Raw genomic sequence first — 24,820 nt, 5'->3', positions numbered from 1 at the left:
GTGTAATTTGCCATTTTTATTAATGGATTATCAGTGAACGTATATTTCTTAGTGAACCAAGTCTACCCTTTAAATCTAAACTGTAACACACGTACAATATAATCTTGTAATGCTAATGTAGCCTGGATGTGCAGTATCTTACCACAAAGCCACGCAGCCCAATTCGGCACTGAAACACACATATAATTAGTTACTGTATACAGATTCAGTTTTATCTGATAATCTAAATACTCATTGGCATTTTAATTATATTAAAATTCACACTGGGGTTTATTTCCAAATTTACACACCATATAAAATCTTCAGTATAAGGGTTTGAGCTGTCACCTGAGAAAGTGTCATGCCAAAAACAAAAGAGATCAGTTTAGACTTGAGAAAAAGGATTGTTGACGCTCACAAAGCAGGAGAGGGATAATACAAAGATATCACAGCGCTTCCAAGTGTCAAGAACTGGAGTGAGAAGCATCATCAAGAAATTCAAAGAAAGCCTGACAATACAGAACAAGCTTGGCAGAGGTAGGAAAGATTTCAAAGACTCTGGAAAGACAACTGGTGGGATATGTGTATAAAGACCTCAGAACACTAGTGAATGACATGGCCAAGTCAGGAATTGTAGTCTCAAATAAGACAATTACTAGAGCTCTGCACTGAAATGGACTGCGGGTTGCAGATCAAGAACTTAAATTCTGCAGAAAATACACTTTAAAGCCAGACTGAATTATGCTAATGGGAGGGTCCATTAGAATCAAGATAATTTTTAGTGGTTTGGCAAGGATAATAATACAATTCATACAATTGTATTACTGATTCATAAACTTAACTAAACCTGTGCATTTTGATGGCATACATGTGTATTTAAAAAAAGAAAAAAGAGATGGACTTTCAAATCAAACTAATACAATAAGTTTTGAGCGCCGTCCTTTATCAAAAAAGGCATACAATCACTTGGCACATGAAGCTCTTGGGAATGCTCTAAACTTCACAGAGCGAAACATAATTTTGCTCAGATAACTTTGTTTCTATTCGTAGGCCTCATCAAATAGTGAATAGAGCCATTTGTGTTGCGCGGGGATCGGGTTTCATGCACCAGCTCTGTCAGGACTCTGAGCTGAAGCTTGTCTTAGCAGTCAGATGACGTGGCTGAAGGTTGCGGATGAAGCGTCGACAGAGTTTCTTTATTAACCGCTCAGTCAATCGCGTTCCGCGCTGGCTGGACAGCTTACGCCACGTGACCCATATCAGCCAATCTGACGTGCGTGCGGTGTGCGGACTTGAAAGCGCTTACGCCATATGCGTACGAAGCGCATCCCTAAAATTCGCCTCTGTCATACAACCAGGAAGAAGGTGGAATAGCCCCGCAAAGCTAACATCCCCAGTCTTTCTGCACACTTTCTCCGCCGATAATAATGGGATCCTGCAGGTGGAAGGTGTTAGCGGCGGCGTTCCTCGCTATAGTGGGCTCTTTATTACCTGTTGACGCAGATGAACACGAACACACGGTAAGACAGCGCCGAAGAGACCGACTGGAAAAAGGGGGAGCCTTGAAAATAATGGACGTTTGTGCTCAGTACAACCAGCTAACAGTAGCCGCAGCGGCTAGCTGTACACGGGAAAAGACAATTAGAGACATGACACGGTGACAGGATAGACCTGTCGGACTGTTTAATGATAACCGACGAGCTTTCAAACATGGAGATATTCGTTTGGATAGATAACATGTCACCTCTTATCGGCCTTAACTGTGCTAATGGTTAACGTTTGCCTGTTAGCTTGTTAGCACGTCTTCCACATTGGTTCTCTTCAGCATTCCTTCAAGCACCGGCGGAAAGTGCACTCAAGTTAAGCTCCATAGTCGCAGTCACGTCATAAACCATCACATTATCAGAAACGTAATGAGTGCCTAAACAATATAACCGTGTGAGACTCATGAAACACGATTGACCTAACGGCAAGACTGCATCGTATGTTTTATTAGCTTTTGACACACCGGTTAAACCATTTCAGGGCCTCCCGGTGTCTTTTATGTCATTTTCTTCTTAACTCGATGCTGAAGCCTGAATTACAACCGATGAACGTGTTCATCAGCTCTCTACTGCTACATTGTCTGAAAATTATATCGATGAAGGAATTTGCGATATCCGTTCACCAGCCTTACTAAAACTACAAGTACTACACTAATATTGTCAATAAATAATTGTATTCAATATAATATGACATGAAATGTTCTCATCGTGCCTTGATTATCTGTGATAACAGTATAGTACGCTCCATTTCGTCTGATATGCATTACTGTTTAAGTGTTACACTAACTAAGACCTAAGATTGTTAAGTTTTCTCTTGTTTGCATGGATTTTATTGGACTACCGCTTCCTCCCGGATTCAGCTTTACAGGCAACGTCGTAACGTCACTATGACCGAGTCATTATCCTGTAAACCCAGTGATGGAGTCAAATGTTGCTATGGATGTCTTGTAAACAATGAAGTGTCAAAAGTGGTTACAGTTGATTAAAGTCTAGACATTTTATTGTAGAAAAAGTAACCAGTATGAAACCAGCAAGACAAGCAGAACTGGTGTGACATTCCTGGGCTACCTCTTAAGAAGAGTCTTTTGACTCTTTACAGTACACAGATAAGGAGGAGGTTGTCCTATGGATGAACACAGTGGGGCCTTACCACAATCGACAGGAGACGTACAAGTATTTCTCTTTGCCATTCTGCGTGGGCTCCAAGAAAACCATCAGTCATTACCATGAAACACTTGGAGAGGCTCTGCAGGGAGTGGAGCTGGAATTCAGCGGCCTAGACATCAAATTCAAAGGTACTTTCTACTGTCACACTGACCTTCATGAGTTCATCTGTTGAGCACTCATGGCTGAGCTGTTTTTCAGCTGTCACTGAATATCTATATGTCTTCTTTTCCATGTCTTTTGATGTCTTGTTTTTGATCCATGTAGAGGAAGTGATGCAGACAACATACTGTGAAATTGACCTGGATAAAGCCAAGCGGGATGCCTTTGTCTATGCTATAAAGAACCACTACTGGTACCAAATGTACATAGATGACCTGCCCATCTGGGGTAAGAGATGCTTAATTTCCATTTAGAATATTTTTTAAGAAATGTATAAATTGTAAAAGATGTTTGTGAGTTTACCTGTTATTTGGAGTTTTACTCTTATATGCCCTGGCTTTGTCTGTCTGTATGTTCCAGTTAAGAGTTTGACAGTGAAGTGCCCTCTACACTAAGAGGGATATATATGAGTCATTGTAATTTAGCTTGTATCAAGTGTTACCGCTCTCGTATATGATCGTAGTTTGGACAGTGGTGCCACTCCTACCTTTGCACAAACATTACTCTGGAAGCTGGTGTTGGCTGTGGGTGGATCACTGACATTTGCTCAGATAGTAACACTCCCTTTATATATTCCATACTTGCCCATTATTGACAATATATAAATATGGACTTGAACCTCATATCCGGCTTGACAGCCTGGTAGCTGAACCAGTGCATGTAATGTATGAGACAACAGCGTGTTTAGTTTAGTTATAGTTGGTGAACCTGGAGCTCAGTAAAAATTGGATCTGTAGTTTTTCCAATTTTTTACACGTATTTACTTATTTCAGTGTCTTCATTTTGATTTATATCACCTGTGTGAGTTTGATAAACTGAAGGGTACCATTACATGCTAAGACATTTTACAGATTTTGTTTGTGATTCTGTCTACATAAAGATAGATGTTGAGTTTTTTTAGCCTGCCTTACTTGGTGTAAGTGAGTATGTGGACAAAAAAACATCTTATAGTCCTATAACACTATTCAACAACACCACACATTTCATCCCGATGGTAATATAGTTGAAACAAGAGCTCTCAAAAACTAATTCAGCAATAATGAACATTGTGACCTTCATGATTCGCACAGTTGCTATATTACACCGTGATAGTTCAAATGAGTTATATCTAATATACTGCCAACTGAGGGTATTTCACCCCAGATTATTTGTACTGGGAAGAAGGGATTTATACTGTACATTTGATTTAATGTTGACATGACTATTTTGCATTGAACTGATTTTTTCAGTGAGATATTGTTTATAATGGATATCAGGGACAGTGGTGGACAACAGCTGAAGCCTTAATGTGACAATAACTGATGCATACAGATGATGCTGTCTGAAAGTTAACATGCTGTGTAGCAAGTGACCTTTGTTTGGCATTTTCACATCCTGATTTGGTTTATATAATTGGAGGCTCAGTGTTTACACATGTCCAAATCAACCCTTCTATTCAATGCATGTTTAATTTGTTTCAGGTATTGTTGGTGAGGCAGATGAAAATGGAGAAGATCATTACCTGTGGACGTACAAGAAACTGGAGATTGGTTTCAATGGCAACAGAATTGTTGATGTAAATCTGACCAGTGAGGGGAAAGTCAAACTCGTGCCCAACACCCGAATTCAAATGTCCTATTCTGTAAGTACTACATGACCTTTATGAAGTTTTTAATTGTATTTTTTAGAAAACACTGTAAATGTCCTCATTGCAGGACTAATTAAGATGATCTTATAATCTTATATCTGTCAATCTAAATACATCTTTACCATCACAGGTGAAGTGGAAGAAGTCTGATGTGAAATTTGAAGACAGATTTGACAAGTACCTAGACCCATCCTTCTTCCAGCATCGGGTGAGTTGAATACTATGGGTTTGGTTTTTCAGCTATTTGTGGTTCATCATAGCAGCCAATTTTATAATAAGCCTCAGGCATTTTGTAACAGAACACTTGTGTATGACCTTTCACATGTTTCTCATTGAGCCTTGTTCCACAATAGATTGGTAACAGTAACTTTCGGCTGATTCTTTAACTGTTGCGGCTAACATGACAGGAATTCAATTGATTTGCAGATAGTTGGAATGAAAAAGTGATGTCCTGCCCTGACTTGTACTAATAGTCATTCACGTTAGTCATGTTTGTTTGTTTTTTATTACTGTTTCAGATTCATTGGTTCTCCATCTTCAACTCCTTCATGATGGTCATTTTCCTGGTGGGTCTGGTGTCCATGATTCTAATGAGAACACTCAGAAAGGACTATGCCAGATACAGCAAAGAGGAGGAAATGGATGACATGGTAAGTCTGTAACTTGCTCATTTGCTTGTGAGTGAATGGAATGAGAAAAAGTTCATGTTTTTTTATCATTCATCTTCTCATTGTCTCATGTCTCATTCTGTCACTGTGTACCAACAGGACAGAGACCTGGGAGATGAATATGGGTGGAAGCAAGTACATGGCGATGTGTTTCGGCCATCAAGCCACCCACTGATCTTTTCTTCACTTATTGGCTCTGGCTGCCAGATCTTCTCTGTCTCCCTCATCGTCATCATTGTCGCTATGGTTGAGGATCTGTACACAGAGTGAGTAATTGGGAGCATATTCTAGTTTACTGTTACAATTATGAGATGGGGTCAGATTTTTTGCCAAATCAAGCTCAAATATATGGCATAATGTGGCTAATGCTCGCTCTCTCTTTTTCTCTCTTTCTGTCTCTCTCTCCCTCTACAGGAGAGGATCCATGCTGAGCACAGCCATATTTGTTTATGCTGGCACCTCCCCTGTCAATGGCTATTTTGGTGGAAGCTTGTATGCAAAACAAGGAGGTAATAAAAGAAAACATCCATACCTTATTTTTTCTTGGACTGCTTTCCTGTATGTGTTGCTATTGCTTTGACGTAGACTTACTTTCTCACATTATGCTGTGTGCTTTGTTTCAATGACACAGGCAGAAGATGGATTAAACAAATGTTCATCGGAGCCTTCCTGATCCCAGCCATGGTGTGCGGGACTGCCTTCTTCATCAACTTCATTGCCATCTACTACCACGCCTCCAGAGCCATCCCATTTGGCACCATGGTGGGTTTGACACAGCAGTTCCTCCCTAAAAGAAAAAAAAACACAATTATGAACAACAAAGTTTATTTTTGTGACTCTGATGCACTGTGGCCGAAGCACTTGATTAATCAGTCATGGAGCTGATGAATAACTGAGGCAATGATAAAAGAGTGCTCCATCAAGAATATTAAAACTCAAGTATAAACATGTACATATTTATGGTTATTTGCAAAAAATAATATATAAAGACAAAAGAATGCAAAACACTGGATTCCTTATGTCAGTGCAAACCTCATTCTAAGTTTCTGAAATATAGCTTCAGCACTTAATGACAAACAGCTGTTTGTTGGATCAATACAACCCCCATAGTTATTATCTGCACGAAGTGTCAAGTGTTGAAATCATACCACAAAGAAGCCATTTTCCAACTGTATCAGCCTGAGCTGGAATAAGTATGAAACTCAGTTAAGTTGTTCTGTCCAAATCTGAAGGTCATCTGACAAAAGAGTTTGTCTCTAATTTAGTGAGTATATGTGTTTTTAACTGGAAGCAACAGAAATCTGGGTATCAAGAGATCCAGTGCCACACTGAAGCTTATAACAGAGCAGTTAAAGGACTATTATTTTTGGAATTTTCCCACAGGTTGCTGTTTGCTGTATCTGCTTCTTCGTCATCCTGCCGTTAAACCTTGTGGGAACAATTTTGGGAAGGAATCTGTCAGGCCAGCCAAACTTCCCCTGCCGAGTTAATGCTGTGCCGAGACCCATCCCAGAGAAGAAATGGTAGGTGTGGCCCAAAGCAGACGGGGTCAGTTCAGTGTCTGATTACAGAAATCTGTTATTAATGTGTCTTGATGGCACGAGAGCAGACCTGGAAACTGTTGGTGAAATAACCTCAGCCTGCCATTACTCACAGCCAATGTTGAGTAAAACTTCCATGTTTTCAATGTTAACAAACAAAAAGAAAACAATTAGCTAATTGAGATTTTCTCAAATGCCAAATAGGCCAAATGCCTGAAACACAGCATGCTTTTAAACACTGTTTTATCCTCCGTTTTTATTTTTGCAGAGGGAAGTGTAATGAGTGATCAGTGGGCAGTGTGGTTTTTGCTTTTAATGTATGAAATGAATGCAAAGTGTTTTTTGGACCCTGTGTTCAAGTGTTTGATGTCAGGTCTGATGCACAAAGTGGCTCTGCTGTCTGCACAAACTCTTTGGATAATGAAAAATAGCAAAGCAATAAGCTACAAGTAGATTAACATTTACAACCTCCTGCCAAGCTCTGTGGCCAGCTGCCAGCAGGACATAGTAGATGTGACTCAGCTCTGCTGCCAGACTTTGCTTGAATTTCTAGTCTATATTTCCTTTTTTTGTGCTCAAAACATAATAAGTCATGTATCCCCTGCCCTGAAGGGGGCAGTGGCAGTGTGACACAAAAGCTCATATTAATTTGCCATGTTTGCACAGGTTCATGGAGCCTGCTGTCATTGTCTGCCTGGGAGGAATCCTTCCATTCGGCTCCATATTCATTGAAATGTAAGTCTGTGCAGTGATATTGATGGATTTGTACAACGTTAACTGCAGATGGCAGCCATGGTGATGCGTTTACTGTCCTCATTCTTCAGGTATTTCATCTTCACATCTTTTTGGGCCTACAAAATCTACTATGTGTACGGCTTCATGATGCTGGTCTTGGTCATTCTGTGCATCGTGACAGTGTGTGTCACCATTGTGTGTACGTACTTCCTGCTCAACGCTGAGGATTACAGATGGTGAGTGTGTCTGTATTTATTTGCTTGAATGTATGTTTGTGTGTCATTATCACGTAAACATTTCTACACAAAAATTTTGTGTATGTTATTGCCAAAAGATAGTATCTTTAAGCATAAGCTACACAGGTGTGCAGTTGGAGTGACACTTGGTGCAGTTGGTGGAGGTGGGGTTAGGGACCTGCTATGATGTATGGCTTGGAGACAGAGGCACAGTCTAAAAGACTGGAGCTGGAGATGCTGAGATTTTAGTTGGGAGAGACCTGGATTATTATTATATATATGATTATTCAGATAATTGTGAAATGATACAGTAGATGGATAGAATATGTTTTCAATCAGTTTCACTGGCTCATCAAGCATTGGATATAAATAAATAATGTTAAAAAATATATATACAGTGTGTATATATATATATACAAATGAAGTGTATATGTATTATGGAAAGTTTGCATACTTACACAGATAGTTGTCCATGGCTGATGGAGGCCAGTGCAGCTGCAGTTGGTCTGCATCAGGGCACCACTGTCATCACTGACCACAAATACCATAAAGCGCAATAAGTTGCTGATTGACCGTTGAACTGTGACCACCTTTGTTTTGTTTTTTTCTCGTGTCTCTTCCAGGCAATGGACAAGCTTCCTCTCTGCAGCATCCACTGCTGTCTATGTTTACATGTACTCCTTTTACTACTATTTCTTCAAAACAAAGTGAGTTTCAGTCTTCTTTAACCACAACCTTACATTAACCCACATGCAAACTCAGGATCTTTTTGTGGCTTTTTATCTTTTATTTTTTGATTAATTTGTCTGTGTATGCACATGTCAAGAAATTTGCTTCGGGTTCGTATATTCAAATAGTTTGTAGTGTAAAACAAATAATTATATTCTTTACCTTATATCAAGCATCATCATGCAGCCCATTATAGACTCTTTTTTTTTCTTCCCCCATCATTAGAACATTAAGTCATGCATTCCGTGTTGTTATTAAGCTTCCATTTTGATGTACTAGTCTCTGATTTATAACTTGTATTCATAATTTTGACCCATTTTCTTCCACTTGGCATGGATGCTAGTTTCCTCGTAATCCAGCAGGTGGCGGTATTGAATAATAAATGGTCAATCGAGTCCTATTCAGGAAATGCAGAATATTAAAAATACACATAAGAAAATCACTGTTGTAGGTAAGCTATGACATTATCATGTAGTACATGGAAAATATAGCATATTTCCTGATTTTGTATGTCAAAAATTATAATTACATTTGGAAAAATGTTGCGTTTACAGGCTAAAGAAAATGCTGCTTTTTTGAACACATTCAAAGTAGAAAAATAATCAATGTCAGAACAATCAAATTGATTTGTAACCTGTTTATATATATAAATTGTGCTGATGTATTGCAGGATGTACGGCCTGTTCCAGACGTCCTTCTACTTTGGTTACATGGCCGTGTTCAGCACTGCTCTAGGAATCATGTGTGGTGAGTCCAGCGTCTGATATGACGTGTAACTTCAACCAGCTTATTTGTTATGACAAATATTTACCTCTCATGTATGTACTCAATGCCTGACCTGCTCAAACTCAATGCTCAGTCCTGTATGCACATTTGAAATTCTTTCAGACACAGTGGATGGATGTAACAAATTGTTGTGTTATCAAATGTACAGGATGTGCCTCTGAATGATTTTACAGATATGTGTTTTCTATCTCAGGCTGTACATTTTGTTACACACACACACAAACACACAGTTCTTCAGCACCAAGTTCAGTTTGGTGAATCATTGCTCATTAGCTCCATTGACATTGATTCTCCATCTCCCACGTACTTGAAAGCTTGTGGAGCTTTCTCCTCTCTGCACTTGCTTCCACATGCAGTCTTGTGGATCTGTTTGATATCTGGCTGTAGATGTAAACTGTGCTATTCTCTGCTTACCTTTAGTGTCTCCGTTCACTGGTAACTCTTCTCTCCTGTGACAGATTTACCTGCAGAGTGAGAGGAGTGTGATTTCCCAGTTCCCCTGTAAAGAAACTCACTGAGCACATTTGTTTTCCAGGTGCTGTTGGATACATGGGAACAAGTGCCTTTGTGAGGAAGATCTACACAAATGTGAAAATTGACTAAGACGCAGAGAGCAGAAACACAGGGATAAATAATGGATTTGCCAATGACGGCGGGCACAAGTCATACTTTATTACTTTTCTTTCTTGCAAAGAGATTGTGAGAATCTCACTTTGTACAATGTAGTTTTTCCATTTTTCTGAATGAAATTTCAACGTCGCAACTCAAAAGAGAACAAGAGTTTAATCCGTGGCGGAGATATCAAACACAAGGTTCTGTTTTTATCTATTGCTTTCAAACAAATGTTGGGGCAAGTGTTAAAGGCTGACATGGCTTCTCCTTAAAAACCCAATCTCACCGGAAACCAGAGAAAATAAATGTTCATTGATGGAATTGTGTAGCTCTCTTCAGTGAAGAGGCCTAAGTGTATGGAAAAGCCTTTGTTCCATTGCGTCAGAATAATGAGAGAGTTGGGTTTGTGCCCTTAGGTTTGTTCTGACTTGATTTGTTTTGTATTTGCAACCGCACTCAAAATACTGCATCACTGTTGGGTATTTTGGTTCAGATCCACCTTCACTGCAAAAGTAATCACGTGAGAATCATCCCCCCCCTTTGACAATTCTTAATCCCCTGTTACAGTAGCAGTCCATCCAGTTTTATTTTAGTCCTGCTGTAGTTTACTGTACAGACAAGAACAGAGGGACTGATCAATGGTTGAGGTACAGTAATTAAGACCCCAATTTTGTTTTTGTTCTTTTTTTAATGGATGTTTGATGTGATCCCATTTCCCTGTTTAGTCTTCTGTTTCTTAATGTTTGGGTTTGAATGAAGTCTACTTGTAAAGATAATATATGGATTGGGGGGAGTGTATATAACCTTAATGTACCTTTAGATGTAGATCCCAAATGTATTTTCGTTGTACAGATTTACTACAGGGTTTTTTTTAATGAATCATTTTTGGGTTGTTTTTTCCGTTGGGTGCTTGGAGTGGGGCTGGTGGCGCTGTTACATCTTGCCTGAAATTGCATGAACTTTTCACCAAAAAAACATCTTGATCAAACGTCCACCGCAGTCAGTTTTGTTTTGCGTCCTTGTCTCAAGATGTCATGGAGCATTTTGACAACCCCGTACACTTACTTGTGGACACTCTTCATACTTTGATTTCCTGTTTTTATTTAAAGCTTGAGAAAGGCTCAACATCTTAGGTAAGCCACTTTCCCCCTCATGTTCATTCTGTTGCCTAACCTAAAACATCGTTTGTGAATGTCCAAAGGGAATGAGGCGTTGGCTTTGTTTCCGCAAACTGTACAAAGTGAAGATTATGTACAATTAAAACTAGATGTTTTCATGACCACACACAGTGCTGCGGAGTGTTTCCAATGCTTTTCCATTTTGTGTAAATACAGTACGTACCCTACTTGTATGAGAAGTGGCAATGCCTTTTCTTTTTCTAACTTCCAGTTTTCCCCCACTGAAGTTGATTTTGGCACCTCATGTTGTGTACCAATGTCTGATTAGACATTTTGAACCTGCATATTAACTTGCTGTAAAAAGAGAAAATAAACATGTTTATGTACAGGGGTTATTAAGTGTGGTTTGGACTTTGAGGGTAAATATTAACTGATTAATTAGAGAGGCGCTTGCATACAGTGATCTACTGTACATGTGTATCACAGTCACATGAACACACAGTAGTGCAGTTCAGTGTCTGTAATGGAGCAGCTGAGGTGATTACATTAATCAGCCATGAATAACACTCGAGTGTTAAAACCACAAACCTGCGCATGAAGCAAAACAAAGAGCTGTCCTTTATAAAGAATGGATTTATTTGAGTATTCAGCCGAGTGTGATTAAATACAACTTACAGAGTACATTTAAAGAATTTCATGTATCTACCAACTTCTGGTTTAGCTGAAAACAAACTTTTTGTCAGTTGACTTTTTCAAAGTACTCCTTGGATCCTTGCGGCGTTGGTTTGATCTGAAAAACAGTTAAACAAGATTAAGTTCAATTAATTAGCAGGTTTCCACTGCATCTCACTCCTAGAAAAAAGACAAATTAAGTTTTCTGAAAACTACATCCACACTAAAGCCTTTTAGTTTTAAAACAAAAACGGTTTTGCATGTGCTGCTAGAGTCTTACAACCACAAGATGTAACCCTGGAGTTTACATTTATATATCAATAAAATGGGAGCCAGCAGCGATTCCAAAGTTTTTTGGCTTTAGTGGCTTCGGATGTGGCCTCAAACCCCTTGTAAATAAATAATGTAAAAAAAAAAGGACAGTAAAAGTGTGAAATACATAATTCAACAAAAGGTGCCAATAGGAACATTGACATTTTTGAAGGAGGACACATTGAAATGCTATAAGTGTCTGGAAGACGAGTGAACTCACTGTTGGAGACTTGGGGGTCCAGCTGGCCGGACACACTTCACCGTGAGTCTCCACGAACTGGAACGCCTTCACCAGACGAAGGGTTTCTTCCACACTGCGGCCCACAGGCAGGTCATTCACGCTCATGTGTCTCACCACTCCAACTGGATCAATGATGAAAAGGCCCCTACAGGACAAGAATAACCAAAACTGAAATCATCACGATTCATTCAATTATTCATTCAGTCATTTTCAACCACTTCATCCTTAATCCTCTTGAGGGCAGCAGGGAGAGCTGAAGCCATTTCCAGCTGACATAGGGTGAAAAGGCGGGAACACAGTGAGAGACAAACACCCATTCACACCTACAGTTGGAGATAACAACACACACAAAGGCTTCATGTAAAGCACCTACACAGGTGGTATAGGTTTGGTATGGTGTAGATTTCAATTTCAGTTTTTTGGTCTAACCAGGATCTAAACCGGTGACATTTCCGAGACAACAATGCAAGCCATCACAACACCGTGTGGCACTGCAAACCAAATAATGTCAACAGAACATTTTGTGAATTCTATGATGTAGTTGTAAGAAAAACAAAGGCAACACAACAGTAATATGCAAACATTTAAGGAGGAATGAACAGTATTTATTCACACTGTATTGCTCTTATAGCAAATTTATGTTTAAACTGTTGTTTTTATTAGTACTTAATAAAACTTGCTGAAATTATTACTGTTGTTTTTATTAGTAACCAACTTGTATTGTTTGTACAGCATGCTGGTCACCTGAGGTTGTTTTTAAATGTTCTACATAATTAAACTAATTTAATTCTCAGCTAGTTTGGTTCAATTAAAATTAAAATCATCTATAATTACACTATTGACAAAAACATCATCTTCTGAAGTTCCACTGTGCACATAAATGAGCATAACAAAGATTTTCTGTGACTGTGAACCATTAAAAAATATATAAAAAAAGATATAAAGATGATGTGAGTGTTACTGAATCATTATTATACTGTGCCGTTTGTGACAAACATGTCACACAGAGCAAACAAATGACCTCTTTCATGTGGAGATTTGAACTAGATGACAAATACATTTTAATAAAAGACCAGACAATAAATAGACATTACAAAACTTCAAAAAATAAAAAAGAAATTCACATGTTAGATGAACAAAAACTGACAGTGGCAGAGGATATTTCTCACAACTCCAAAAATGCTTATTTAATTAGAAAGTTATGTTGAATTCCAGGTAAATAGTGAGAAACATAACTAAACCTACCTGAGGGCGATGCCTGGACCCTCCAGCAGAACACCATAGTCTCTAGAAACCTGCTTAGTGAGATCTGACAGCAGGGGGATGTGGATGTTTCCCAAACCTCCAGCCTGACAAAAACAATTTACATTATGTCAACGCACAGTAGATCACTCATTTACTAACGGTTCATTCAAAGACTTGATGAAAGCGAGGCACTGAGTTGAACCTTGCACCATTTGTCTGTTGCTGGGTGATGATGATCACGTGGGTAAGTGTACCTTGCGTGGAGTGTTGATCCATGCCAGGTGGGAGAAGTGCGAGTCCACAGATACACCCAGCACCTCACAGTTGACGTCATGAAACTCGTTGGCCTTGTCACTGAATGAGATGATCTCTGTTGGGCACACAAAGGTGCTGCAAAGCAACACAGACACGAGTTAAAGGTTCTGCGCGTGAAATATCACAAAATATCACAGAGTAGGTTTTAATTTCAATGTCACTACTGGTACTCACAAATCCAGTGGGTAGAATAAAAGGACCAGGTATTTGCCCTTGAAATCAGCGAGGCTCATTTCCTTAAACTCCCCGTTGAAAACAGCTGTGGCCTTAAAATCAGGAGCAGGCTGAGTGACAGCAGGGGTCCATCTGCAAGTGCCTGGTACAAAAAAGTCCAGTACTATTTATTCATTATTCATTAATTATTCAGTTGATGAGTAAAACCAAGGCATAATTCTTGCAGATTTGAGTGCAGACATCAGTACAAACATACAGTATAACAACACATCAAATCCAGTTCAATGGGTAAGGGTTATTTCTAAGTAAGGTTATATCATCTCACAGCTTTAATCCAAGCATGTGGGGGTAAAATTTGACCACATGAGGGTTTTGTACGTACTTGTAGAGAGACAGGCTCTCTGAAGTGCAGGAGCAGCGAGGACTCTCGCAGCGCCAGAGACTCCATGTTGACATGTTGCTGTGAGCTTCAGCCCTCCCGCTGCAACCTGAGAAAATCCCAGTGTTAACTTTTAAAAGTTAAACCATACAAATAAGTATATTTAATCCCTCATGTTTGAGCCAAGTGAGTACATGTCTTATTTTTCCTTTTTTACCTCCAACAAGGAAGTTGTATTTTCAGCCAAAAATTAAAGACCTGCTGATGATGATAGATGAAATTTTTTGGAGATCTTTGGGCCATAACTTCATCTCTAGGATTTAAGATTTTCCTTTTTATAAAAATCACTTCATAGTCCAGCGAGCAAAGTCATGCTCATGTACAAGGTTCAAGGTTCATTTACACATGAAGTCGTTGCAGTTGATACAGTTGACACTGAAGCAGAAGCTGGAACGTTTTTTATAAGAAAGGTACAATCCTGTACAAATAATTCATTTTAACTCAAGTATTATTCTTTTAGCACTCACAGTGATATTTGAAAAGTTAAAAAACTATTAATATACTATTAATATATATAACTATATTGTAAATATTAGAGGTGGGAATTGCCAGAGACACCGCGATACGCTAGTATCACAATATTTAAGTCACAATACGATATTATCACAATATTGCAAAATACTGAGTATTTGTGAAATCATATATTGCAATATACTCAGACAAGGCTAGTGAGAGAGAGTGCTTGGCACCATCTAGTGGACTGAAACATAAATAGATTTTTAAAAATGCTAATCCACAAACATGAGTTAAAAAAAATGATATGCTAAAAAAAAACGATACGTGGGTGTTTCAAAAGCGGTATAATATCACCACACATAATGATGCGATATTAAGAGCAGCGAAACGCAGTGAATTTAAGTTGAGACTTTATTTGGAGTGAAAACACAGCTGAGAGCAGCCCAGTGTGAGCGTGTGTGTGTCAGTCCAGCAGGTGGCAGCATTTCCTACAGGCGGTGGGTTTTTTTTCTCTGTTTTAGGAAAAATGTTTTGAAATAACAACAATTTCAGCTGCCATTTTTCTTTTATTTGTCCAGCGAGGACATGAACGTTGATTAATTACAGGTGGAGCTGCTCCTGCACAAAGACACACTAATTTAAAAGCCTTTGTGTACTTTCCATGACTTGGTATATTCCGCTCCTCCCCTCTGAGTCGATCTATTTGGAATGTTCCACTTCCTTTGTTGGAGGCGGAACTTCTTCTACGCAGAGAATCCGTAAAACGGGAGGAGGACGAGGAGCAGCGGGAACAAACATGTGGACAAACGTATGGTAACTTAAGAATTACCCGCACATTTCTTAGGTTCTCTGTTGACGCTCTGTTCACACCCGACCACAGGTGTTCAGATTACACCTGCTAATGCTAACGTAACGTCACTGCTCCACAGCAAACACACGATCAAATATGAACTTTCCTACTATAGCATGTCATCAAAAACGTTAAAATATAAATTCTCCACATGTCCTCAAAGAACTGTCCAAAACGTCAAAGAATGTCCTCAACAAAAAATGTCAATAGACCATTAAAACTGTTCAGAATGACTATCTAGTCTGGCCAGGAGCAGGTTAGTTGCCGCTAATGTGACGTCACTGCTCCACAGCAAACGTGTGTGTTTGCTGTGTCAAATATATAATTATATAGTATGTCGTCAACAACTGCCTTCATACTGTCAAAATAGTGTCCTAGTGCAGTATGTCGTTAAAAAAAACGTATATTATTTAGTAAACTATCCAATTATAAACTGTCAAAAAATGTCACTATACCATTAAAACTGTTAAGAATGAGTGTCTAGTCTGGCCAGTAGGGGGCAGGTTAAGGGTGGTTTAATAGAATTTCAAAATAAAAGTGTCCGTGTTGATAGGACCAACATATAGTTGACAATAAAAAGGATTTCATGTATTTTCCTCATCTTTTCACTCATTTACTGCAGTGAGAACATTTGAACACTTTAAAGTGGACACTGCTTTTTCTCACCATGTCCTCTGACTGAACACCTGCAAACAGCTGCAGTTAAAGGCACAGTTCATGTGTTTTCAAGCATGGTTGAATGAGGTCATTGTTAACAGAATTTAGGGCAATAAGAAAAAAAACAAAACAAGCCATGACTTTACAGTGAGGAGTAAAAAGAGGCATTTCGGCAGCGCTGTCACTAAATACATCTGAATCCTCTGTTAAATATTGAGATTTTACAAATGTTTACAGGATTCTTAAAGTCTTTGTAACGGATCCACAGCTTTGTTTGGACCAGGACCAGGAGCCAGAGCCAGGAGCCAGGCCCAGGAGCCAGGAGGAGCTGGAGGAGGACTAGGAGCAGCGGGGACAGGTGTGTGGTAACTGCTGCTTGAAAATGTTCCGCACATTTCTTCGATGTTCTGTTGATGCTCTGTTCACACCTGCTGTTAACATCCGACCTGAGGGATCCGATCACAGGTGTTCAGATTACACCTGCTAATGCTACATGTCACTGCTTGACATGTAAATACACACATCTTTCATTTCATTTCTCTTCACATACAAATGCTGTTGTTTTCTGATTGTTACAGAAAGACAAAGAATCCAGGAAATGTTAATGTTATTATTTTCTCCATTAATCGAGTATTTGTTTGGGCCTGAAAATGTTTGAAAAATGTTGATCAGTGTCTCTCAAACCTGGAAATGATGATTCTCAAATATCTTTTTTTTTATCCACAAACCAAAAAATATTCAGTTTGAATTATTTCTTTGTTATAATAATAATAATAATAATAATAATAATAACAATAATAAGCCCATATATCAGAGTGCAGTCATTAGTCATATCGGCAGACCTCGCACATATCCCATAAAACTTTTCAAAGCCTGCCCATAATGATAATATCTTGCATCCCGACACATTTCCTTGTCAGGTGTAAACTAACGACAAGCTATTGTTTTTTTAAAGAATTAAATCAAGCTTTCTGATTTTACAGCTTCTTAAATGGCAACATTTTCTGTTTTCTTTGCTCCATAAAAACAAAGAAACTCAATCATTTTTGCTTTGTGAACAAAAACAACACGTTTGACAACATCATCATTTTCACCTTTAAAAAACACTCATCAACATTTTAGCACATTTTATGGACCAAACCATCACTCTTTCACCTGTGATTTCATCACCTCACACGGACGTTAACAGCACTTGTCAACAGAGCCTCTGTTTAATGTGTTCACATCATTTATACATCGTTTTACAGGTGAAAACTGTGGACGAGTCAAAGTGGCAACATTCAATCAATAAACACACCATTAAATAATGACTCAAATGTGTCTCACATTCATTCACACTGGAATTAAATACATACACGTCTTATTAAATGTGTCGTTCATTCAAATACCAAATTCATTTAATGTAAAAAAAAACCCAAAACATATAGAATTACTGCAACACATGACCATGAAATTATTCATTAAATAGTGAAGAAATTATATATATTTTTTACATCAAATGTAAGGTATTTTAATGAATGAATGTCACATTTAATAAGGAGACATTTATGTATTTAATTCCAATGTGAATGAATGAACGTGAGACACATTTGAGTCATTATTTAATGGTGTATTTATTGATTGAATGTTGCCACTTTGTCTCGTCCAAAGTTTTCACTTGTTAACAATGTAAAAATGATGTGAACACATTAATCACACAGACGTCTACTTCATGTGCTCATCATTTTTAAGCAGCAGTTACTGGACACCTGGACCCAACTGTGTGGTCAACAGTCCAGGGAGTGGACCCCTATCAATTTTTTTTTGTCTTTTTATGGCTTTTTTTGGGGGGAAAAAATATAAAATAAAATGGTATAACCCCCTTCTGTTATCTTTGTGGGAGGCCGGGGGAGCACAGCCCAGCCCCGACCTCCCACCACTACGCTCGCGCGTAGTTTGGCCCCGGCGCCGGGGCCAGGTATTCGTACCGTGCTGGATTTGAACCAGCCACTGCCGGACTGGCACAACCTTGCGGTTGCGAACTAATCCAGCGCGCCACGAACCCTTGGGATACTTTGGAGAAGCTCTTGGTGTTTTTCAGTCTTCACTTTGGCTGTGGAACCTTAAACCTTCAAGTATAAAGGAATTGAACCGTCAACGTCAGGACTGAAAGGCAGCTCTCTAACCAATTGAGCTAACTGTCCACGCTCTTCTTCAGGTTTTCTCAGACCAATCTACTCTCTGTGTTGAATATTGTGCTTAAAAAGGTGCTTCATCCAAGATTTGATCTCCTGACCTCAGGAACTCTAGTCTTTAACTAAACCACGTGAGCTGTTTGTCCTCGCATAGAATCACTTAAACGTTCGACGTCTTTCAATAACAGATGACCCAAAAAACGCCAAAAATACGTCACACTGATGAAGTATTTAACAATGTCTGTGCAGGGTGCTGGGCCACACGGCTGGCGTAGTGGTTATCGCTCTTGCCTTTGAAACAAGAAGACCTGGGTTCGAGACCCAGTCGGAACCAGGATCTTTCTGCATGGAGATTTTCCATGTTCCCCCCATGTGTGCGTGGCTTTTCTCCAGGTTCTCTGGCTTCCTCCCACAGTCCAAGAACATGCAATATGGGGATTAGGTTAATCGGTCACGAATTGACCAACTGAGCTGGTCAATCAGGCTGACGTCTGTGAAGTCATGGGTAATCCACAATTGAAACACTTCTAAATGTGTGAGAGTAAATGTGTTGAATGGTTGTTTGTCTCTAAAACTCCATGCACAAAGGTTCCAAGCAGGACTTGAACCCAGGTCCTCTCGATTCATAGGCAAGAGTACTAACCACGACACTAACCATGTTACCCATATAATGGTACAGACGTTCTTAAATATTTTATCAGTCTGACATTTTTTGAAACCGTGGGTTCTATTATTGAAAGACTTCCATATTGTGCAAAAACAACATACTAGGACATATAGCTCGTGTGGTTACACGGAAGACTGGAGTTCCTATGGTCAGGGGTTCGAATCTTACTCAAAGCGAATGTTTAAGTAGAACAGTGTGGAAACGTACCAATCTGCCCTGTTGCATGTTTTGAATGGACTGGTGAACAGTCCAGGGTGTACCTCGCCTATCACCCTATGACAGCTGAGTTTGGCACAGCACCCCCTGAGACCCTCTGGTGGAGGACAAAGCGGTAGATGATTGATGGACTGTGGGAGGAAGCCAGAGAACCTGGAGAAAAGCCACGCACACATGGGGGGAACATGGAAAATCTCCATGCAGAAAGATCCTGGTTCCGACTGGGTCTCGAACCCAGGTCTTCTTGTTTCAAAGGCAAGAGCGATAACCACTACGCCAGCCGTGTGGCCCAGCACCCTGCACAGACATTGTTAAATACTTCATCAGTGTGACGTATTTTTGGCGTTTTTTGGGTCATCTGTTATTGAAAGACGTCGAACGTTTAAGTGATTCTATGCGAGGACAAACAGCTCACGTGGTTTAGTTAAAGACTAGAGTTCCTGAGGTCAGGAGATCAAATCTTGGATGAAGCACCTTTTTAAGCACAATATTCAACACAGAGAGTAGATTGGTCTGAGAAAACCTGAAGAAGAGCGTGGACAGTTAGCTCAATTGGTTAGAGAGCTGCCTTTCAGTCCTGACGTTGACGGTTCAATTCCTTTATACTTGAAGGTTTAAGGTTCCACAGCCAAAGTGAAGACTGAAAAACACCAAGAGCTTCTCCAAAGTATCCCAAGGGTTCGTGGCGCGCTGGATTAGTTCGCAACCGCAAGGTTGTGCCAGTCCGGCAGTGGCTGGTTCAAATCCAGCACGGTACGAATACCTGGCCCCGGCGCCGGGGCCAAACTACGCGCGAGCGTAGTGGTGGGAGGTCGGGGCTGGGCTGTGCTCCCCCGGCCTCCCACAAAGATAACAGAAGGGGGTTATACCATTTTATTTTATATTTTTTCCCCCCAAAAAAAGCCATAAAAAGACAAAAAAAAATTGATAGGGGTCCACTCCCTGGACTGTTGACCACACAGTTGGGTCCAGGTGTCCAGTAACTGCTGCTTAAAAATGATGAGCACATGAAGTAGACGTCTGTGTGATTAATGTGTTCACATCATTTTTACATTGTTAACAAGTGAAAACTTTGGACGAGACAAAGTGGCAACATTCAATCAATAAATACACCATTAAATAATGACTCAAATGTGTCTCACGTTCATTCATTCACATTGGAATTAAATACATAAATGTCTCCTTATTAAATGTGACATTCATTCATTAAAATACCTTACATTTGATGTAAAAAATATATATAATTTCTTCACTATTTAATGAATAATTTCATGGTCATGTGTTGCAGTAATTCTATATGTTTTGGGTTTTTTTTTACATTAAATGAATTTGGTATTTGAATGAACGACACATTTAATAAGACGTGTATGTATTTAATTCCAGTGTGAATGAATGTGAGACACATTAGAGTCATTATTTAATGGTGTGTTTATTGATTGAATGTTGCCACTTTGACTCGTCCACAGTTTTCACCTGTAAAACGATGTATAAATGATGTGAACACATTAAACAGAGGCTCTGTTGACAAGTGCTGTTAACGTCCGTGTGAGGTGATGAAATCACAGGTGAAAGAGTGATGGTTTGGTCCATAAAATGTGCTAAAATGTTGATGAGTGTTTTTTAAAGGTGAAAATGATGATGTTGTCAAACGTGTTGTTTTTGTTCACAAAGCAAAAATGATTGAGTTTCTTTGTTTTTATGGAGCAAAGAAAACAGAAAATGTTGCCATTTAAGAAGCTGTAAAATCAGAAAGCTTGATTTAATTCTTTAATAAACAATAGCTTGTCGTTAGTTTACACCTGACATGGAAATGTGTAGGGATGCAAGATATTATATTTATGGGCAGATATTGGCTTTGAAAAGTTTTATGGGATATGTGCGAGGTCTGCCGATATGACTAATGACTGCACTCTGATAAATGGACTTATTATTGTTATTATTATTATTATTATTATTATTATTATTATTATAATAACAAAGAAATAATTCAAACTGAATATTTTTTGGTTTGTGGATAAAAAAAAGACATTTGAGAATCATAATTTCCAGGTTTGAGAAACACTGATCAACATTTTTCAAACATTTTCTGGCCCAAACAAATACTCGATTAATGGAGAATATAATAACATTAAGATTTCCTGGATTCTTTGTCTTTCTGTAACAATCAGAAAACAACAGCATTTGTATGTGAAGAGAAATGAAATGAAAGGTGTGTCTATTTACATGTCAAGCAGTGACATGTAGCATTAGCAGGTGTAATCTGAACACCTGTGATCGGATCCCTCAGGTCGGATGTTAACAGCAGGTGTGAACAGAGCATCAACAGAACATCGAAGAAATGTGCGGAACATTTTCAAGCAGCAGTTACCACACACCTGTCCCCGCTGCTCCTAGTCCTCCTCCAGCTCCTCCTGGCTCCTGGTCCTGGCTCCTGGCTCTGGCTCCTGGTCCTGGTCCAAACAAAGCTGTGGATCCGTTACAAAGACTTTAAGAATCCTGTAAACATTTGTAAAATCTCAATATTTAACAGAGGATTCAGATGTATTTAGTGACAGCGCTGCCGAAATGCCTCTTTTTACTCCTCACTGTAAAGTCATGGCTTGTTTTGTTTTTTTTCTTATTGCCCTAAATTCTGTTAACAATGACCTCATTCAACCATGCTTGAAAACACATGAACTGTGCCTTTAACTGCAGCTGTTTGCAGGTGTTCAGTCAGAGGACATGGTGAGAAAAAGCAGTGTCCACTTTAAAGTGTTCAAATGTTCTCACTGCAGTAAATGAGTGAAAAGATGAGGAAAATACATGAAATCCTTTTTATTGTCAACTATATGTTGGTCCTATCAACACGGACACTTTTATTTTGAAATTCTATTAAACCACCCTTAACCTGCCCCCTACTGGCCAGACTAGATACTCATTCTTAACAGTTTTATTGGCATAGTGACATTTTTTGACAGTTTATAATTGGATAGTTTACTAAATAATATACTTTTTTTTAACGACATACTATACTAGGACACTATTTTGACAGTATGAAGGCAGTTGTTGACGACATACTATATAATTATATATTTGACACAGCAAACACACACGTTTGCTGTGGAGCAGTGACGTCACATTAGCAGCAGCTAACCTGCTACTGGCCAGACTAGATAGTCATTCTGAACAGTTTTAATGGTCTATTGACATTTTTTGTTGAGGACATTCTTTGACGTTTTGGACAGTTCTTTGAGGACATGTGGCGAATTTATATTTTAACGTTTTTGATGACATACTATAGTAGGAAAGTTCATATTTGATCGTGTGTTTGCTGTGGAGCAGTGACGTTACGTTAGCATTAGCAGGTGTAATCTGAACACCTGTGGTCGGGTGTGAACAGAGCGTCAACAGAGAACCTAAGAAATGTGCGGGTAATTCTTAAGTTACCATACGTTTGTCCACATGTTTGTTCCCGCTGCTCCTCGTCCTCCTCCCGTTTTACGGATTCTCTGCGTAGAAGAAGTTCCGCCTCCAACAAAGGAAGTGGAACATTCCAAATAGATCGACTCAGAGGGGAGGAGCGGAATATACCAAGTCATGGAAAGTACACAAAGGCTTTTAAATTAGTGTGTCTTTGTGCAGGAGCAGCTCCACCTGTAATTAATCAACGTTCATGTCCTCGCTGGACAAATAAAAGAAAAATGGCAGCTGAAATTGTTGTTATTTCAAAACATTTTTCCTAAAACAGAGAAAAAAAACCCACCGCCTGTAGGAAATGCTGCCACCTGCTGGACTGACACACACACGCTCACACTGGGCTGCTCTCAGCTGTGTTTTCACTCCAAATAAAGTCTCAACTTAAATTCACTGCGTTTCGCTGCTCTTTTTTCCCTCAAGGACACTGATACGTGTCATCACTTGCACGCAAAAAAAGTGCACCTAAGCAGCCGCTTTGTTCGCTTATGCCTTGGGCCGGCTCTGGCCTCATCTCTTATCATATTTGGCTGTGATCACTTTTTTGTATTCCTCACAGCTCAGCATTAAAACAACCTGCTCCTCTTGGCTGAAATAAGCAGCTCGCGATCGCAGCTCAGGTCTACTCTTGATGTAATAACTGTGCCACCATGTGGCTAAACATCAGCGCTGAAGTCATAACTTTCTTCTTCACAAGTTCTCATTTTTAATGATTATTAACACTAACACTTATTTTCCACAGTGTTCATTCACACACGCAGCTAAAATAATAATAATTATGTATCACATTCTCCAAAACAACCAGCTGTTATAATTTCACTTGACTAATATAAATGTGAACCATGCATGGCTGTAGAAAGAGAACGGTAGCCTATAATAGTGTATGATAATAAGTTTTGTTTTGTTTTTTTAACTTTATTATGCATGATAATAAGTTAGCACGCTACTTTTATTTTGAGGTTGTTACATGCCACTTCCGCTCTGTCACCGTCATATTAATAAATGAGAAACAAAAAACGAAAAAAGGAATTTGCAAAAACCAAATTTGGGCCGTTATTTGGTTTACGTTTTCTCTTTTTTTTGTTTTTTGATGCTGGGAGCAAAATCCAGTTTTCCGTATTTGGTTCAATACAAAAAAGGAAAAGGGGGCGCTGTTTCCGTATTTTGGTTTTGTCAGAAATATGGATTATACTTTGGTACCCTGGCTCAACTATAGTAGCTATCTCTAATTCCAATTTCAGACATCTATAATGTCATTATGACTCGTCATAATTCAAATTGAAGATATATTTTATTATGCTCAGTTGAAGATATCTACATTGTCCTTATTTTTTTTGATACCTTGAAGTAAGTTTTAGATAGAATGAATATGTAGATCTTCTAGGATATCTGTAACTGAATTGTAGATGTCTAAAATAACAAACCCTATACACTTGAATAGCAAAGGTTACTAGTCAAACATAACTATAATGGTAATTCTAGACAGTCAAACTTGGTGATTAAATGTTAAAATGGCTTGTCATTATGTAGAACCTCGACTCTACTGGCCTACCATTGGACCACAGTCCACACGTTGGAAACCCTGTTCAAATGTGCGTCACATCCAAAATGACAGCGACTCCGTGATGACACATGTCTATTATTAATTAATAACTGCCACGGACACGCGTCGGTTATTGATTCATAGACTAGCAGAGTATATTTAACAGTAATGAGTTAAAGTTTGACTGTGGTGAACGAGTTTGTACATGATTTGTACTTACAGAGGTCCGGAGCAGTCTTCCAATGGTGGCGGCCATCTTGAATGTGTCAGAAGAAGACGTTATTTCGTCATATACGACGTTTCACTGACGCAAACTAAAATATTTCTAAAATATAACCTTGTATTATTTTTTTTAAAGGACTTTACAAATGCTGCCACCAAAACAGCAACAGGAGACTCGGAGAATACTGTTTTATATACACAAAATAAAGATATAACGACAAGTTTAAAGAAGCATTTGTGTTGCCTTCACGTACCCTCAGAGAAAAACTATTAGGAAACGTTC

General features: G+C 39.0%; 2 protein-coding genes across 2 annotated transcripts; one reads left to right on the top strand and one right to left on the bottom strand.

Moving 5' to 3' along the window:
• The first annotated feature begins 1,315 nt into the window (after positions 1-1,315).
• On the top strand, positions 1,316-11,296 carry tm9sf3 (transmembrane 9 superfamily member 3). Its single transcript, XM_044045013.1, has 15 exons — positions 1,316-1,499; positions 2,623-2,818; positions 2,955-3,077; positions 4,310-4,470; positions 4,607-4,684; positions 4,995-5,126; positions 5,244-5,410; positions 5,559-5,653; positions 5,776-5,906; positions 6,528-6,667; positions 7,352-7,420; positions 7,510-7,656; positions 8,280-8,363; positions 9,056-9,132; positions 9,707-11,296. The coding sequence occupies exons 1-15, from the start codon at positions 1,407-1,409 to the stop codon at positions 9,772-9,774; spliced, it is 1,761 nt and encodes a 586-aa protein (XP_043900948.1). The 5' UTR covers positions 1,316-1,406; the 3' UTR covers positions 9,775-11,296.
• Positions 11,297-11,516: 220 nt separating this feature from the next.
• Positions 11,517-24,614, bottom strand: prdx3 (peroxiredoxin 3). The gene is made up of 7 exons (XM_044045016.1): positions 24,536-24,614; positions 14,243-14,348; positions 13,861-14,002; positions 13,626-13,761; positions 13,372-13,475; positions 12,106-12,271; positions 11,517-11,691 (listed from the first exon to the last, which is right to left on the bottom strand). The coding sequence occupies exons 1-7, from the start codon at positions 24,569-24,571 to the stop codon at positions 11,641-11,643; spliced, it is 741 nt and encodes a 246-aa protein (XP_043900951.1). The 5' UTR covers positions 24,572-24,614; the 3' UTR covers positions 11,517-11,640.
• Between the last annotated feature and the right edge of the window lie 206 nt (positions 24,615-24,820).

The sequence above is a fragment of the Solea senegalensis genome, linkage group LG15 (genome assembly GCF_019176455.1).
Source record: "Solea senegalensis isolate Sse05_10M linkage group LG15, IFAPA_SoseM_1, whole genome shotgun sequence".
NCBI classification, from domain to species: domain Eukaryota; kingdom Metazoa; phylum Chordata; class Actinopteri; order Pleuronectiformes; family Soleidae; genus Solea; species Solea senegalensis.
Note: the sequence above shows the minus strand (reverse complement) of the source record. Positions and strands in the feature narration are given on the sequence as shown.

What these genes read in the sequence shown, in the direction of transcription:
- tm9sf3 (XM_044045013.1), top strand. Translation starts at nt 1,407, where the DNA reads ATGGGATCCTGCAGGTGGAAGGTGTTAGCGGCGGCGTTCCTCGCTATA. An exon ending in AGGAGGAAATGGATGACATG is followed by an intron (nt 5,127 to 5,243) that starts GTAAGTCTGTAA and finishes GTGTACCAACAG; the next exon opens with GACAGAGACCTGGGAGATGA. An exon ending in CCCATCCCAGAGAAGAAATG is followed by an intron (nt 6,668 to 7,351) that starts GTAGGTGTGGCC and finishes ATGTTTGCACAG; the next exon opens with GTTCATGGAGCCTGCTGTCA.
- prdx3 (XM_044045016.1), bottom strand. Translation starts at nt 24,571, where the DNA reads ATGGCCGCCACCATTGGAAGACTGCTCCGGACCTCT. An exon ending in GGTCCAGGCATCGCCCTCAG is followed by an intron (nt 12,272 to 13,371) that starts GTAGGTTTAGTT and finishes CTTGTCCTGTAG; the next exon opens with GGGCCTTTTCATCATTGATC. An exon ending in GGACCCCCAAGTCTCCAACA is followed by an intron (nt 11,692 to 12,105) that starts GTGAGTTCACTC and finishes ACTGTTTTTCAG; the next exon opens with ATCAAACCAACGCCGCAAGG.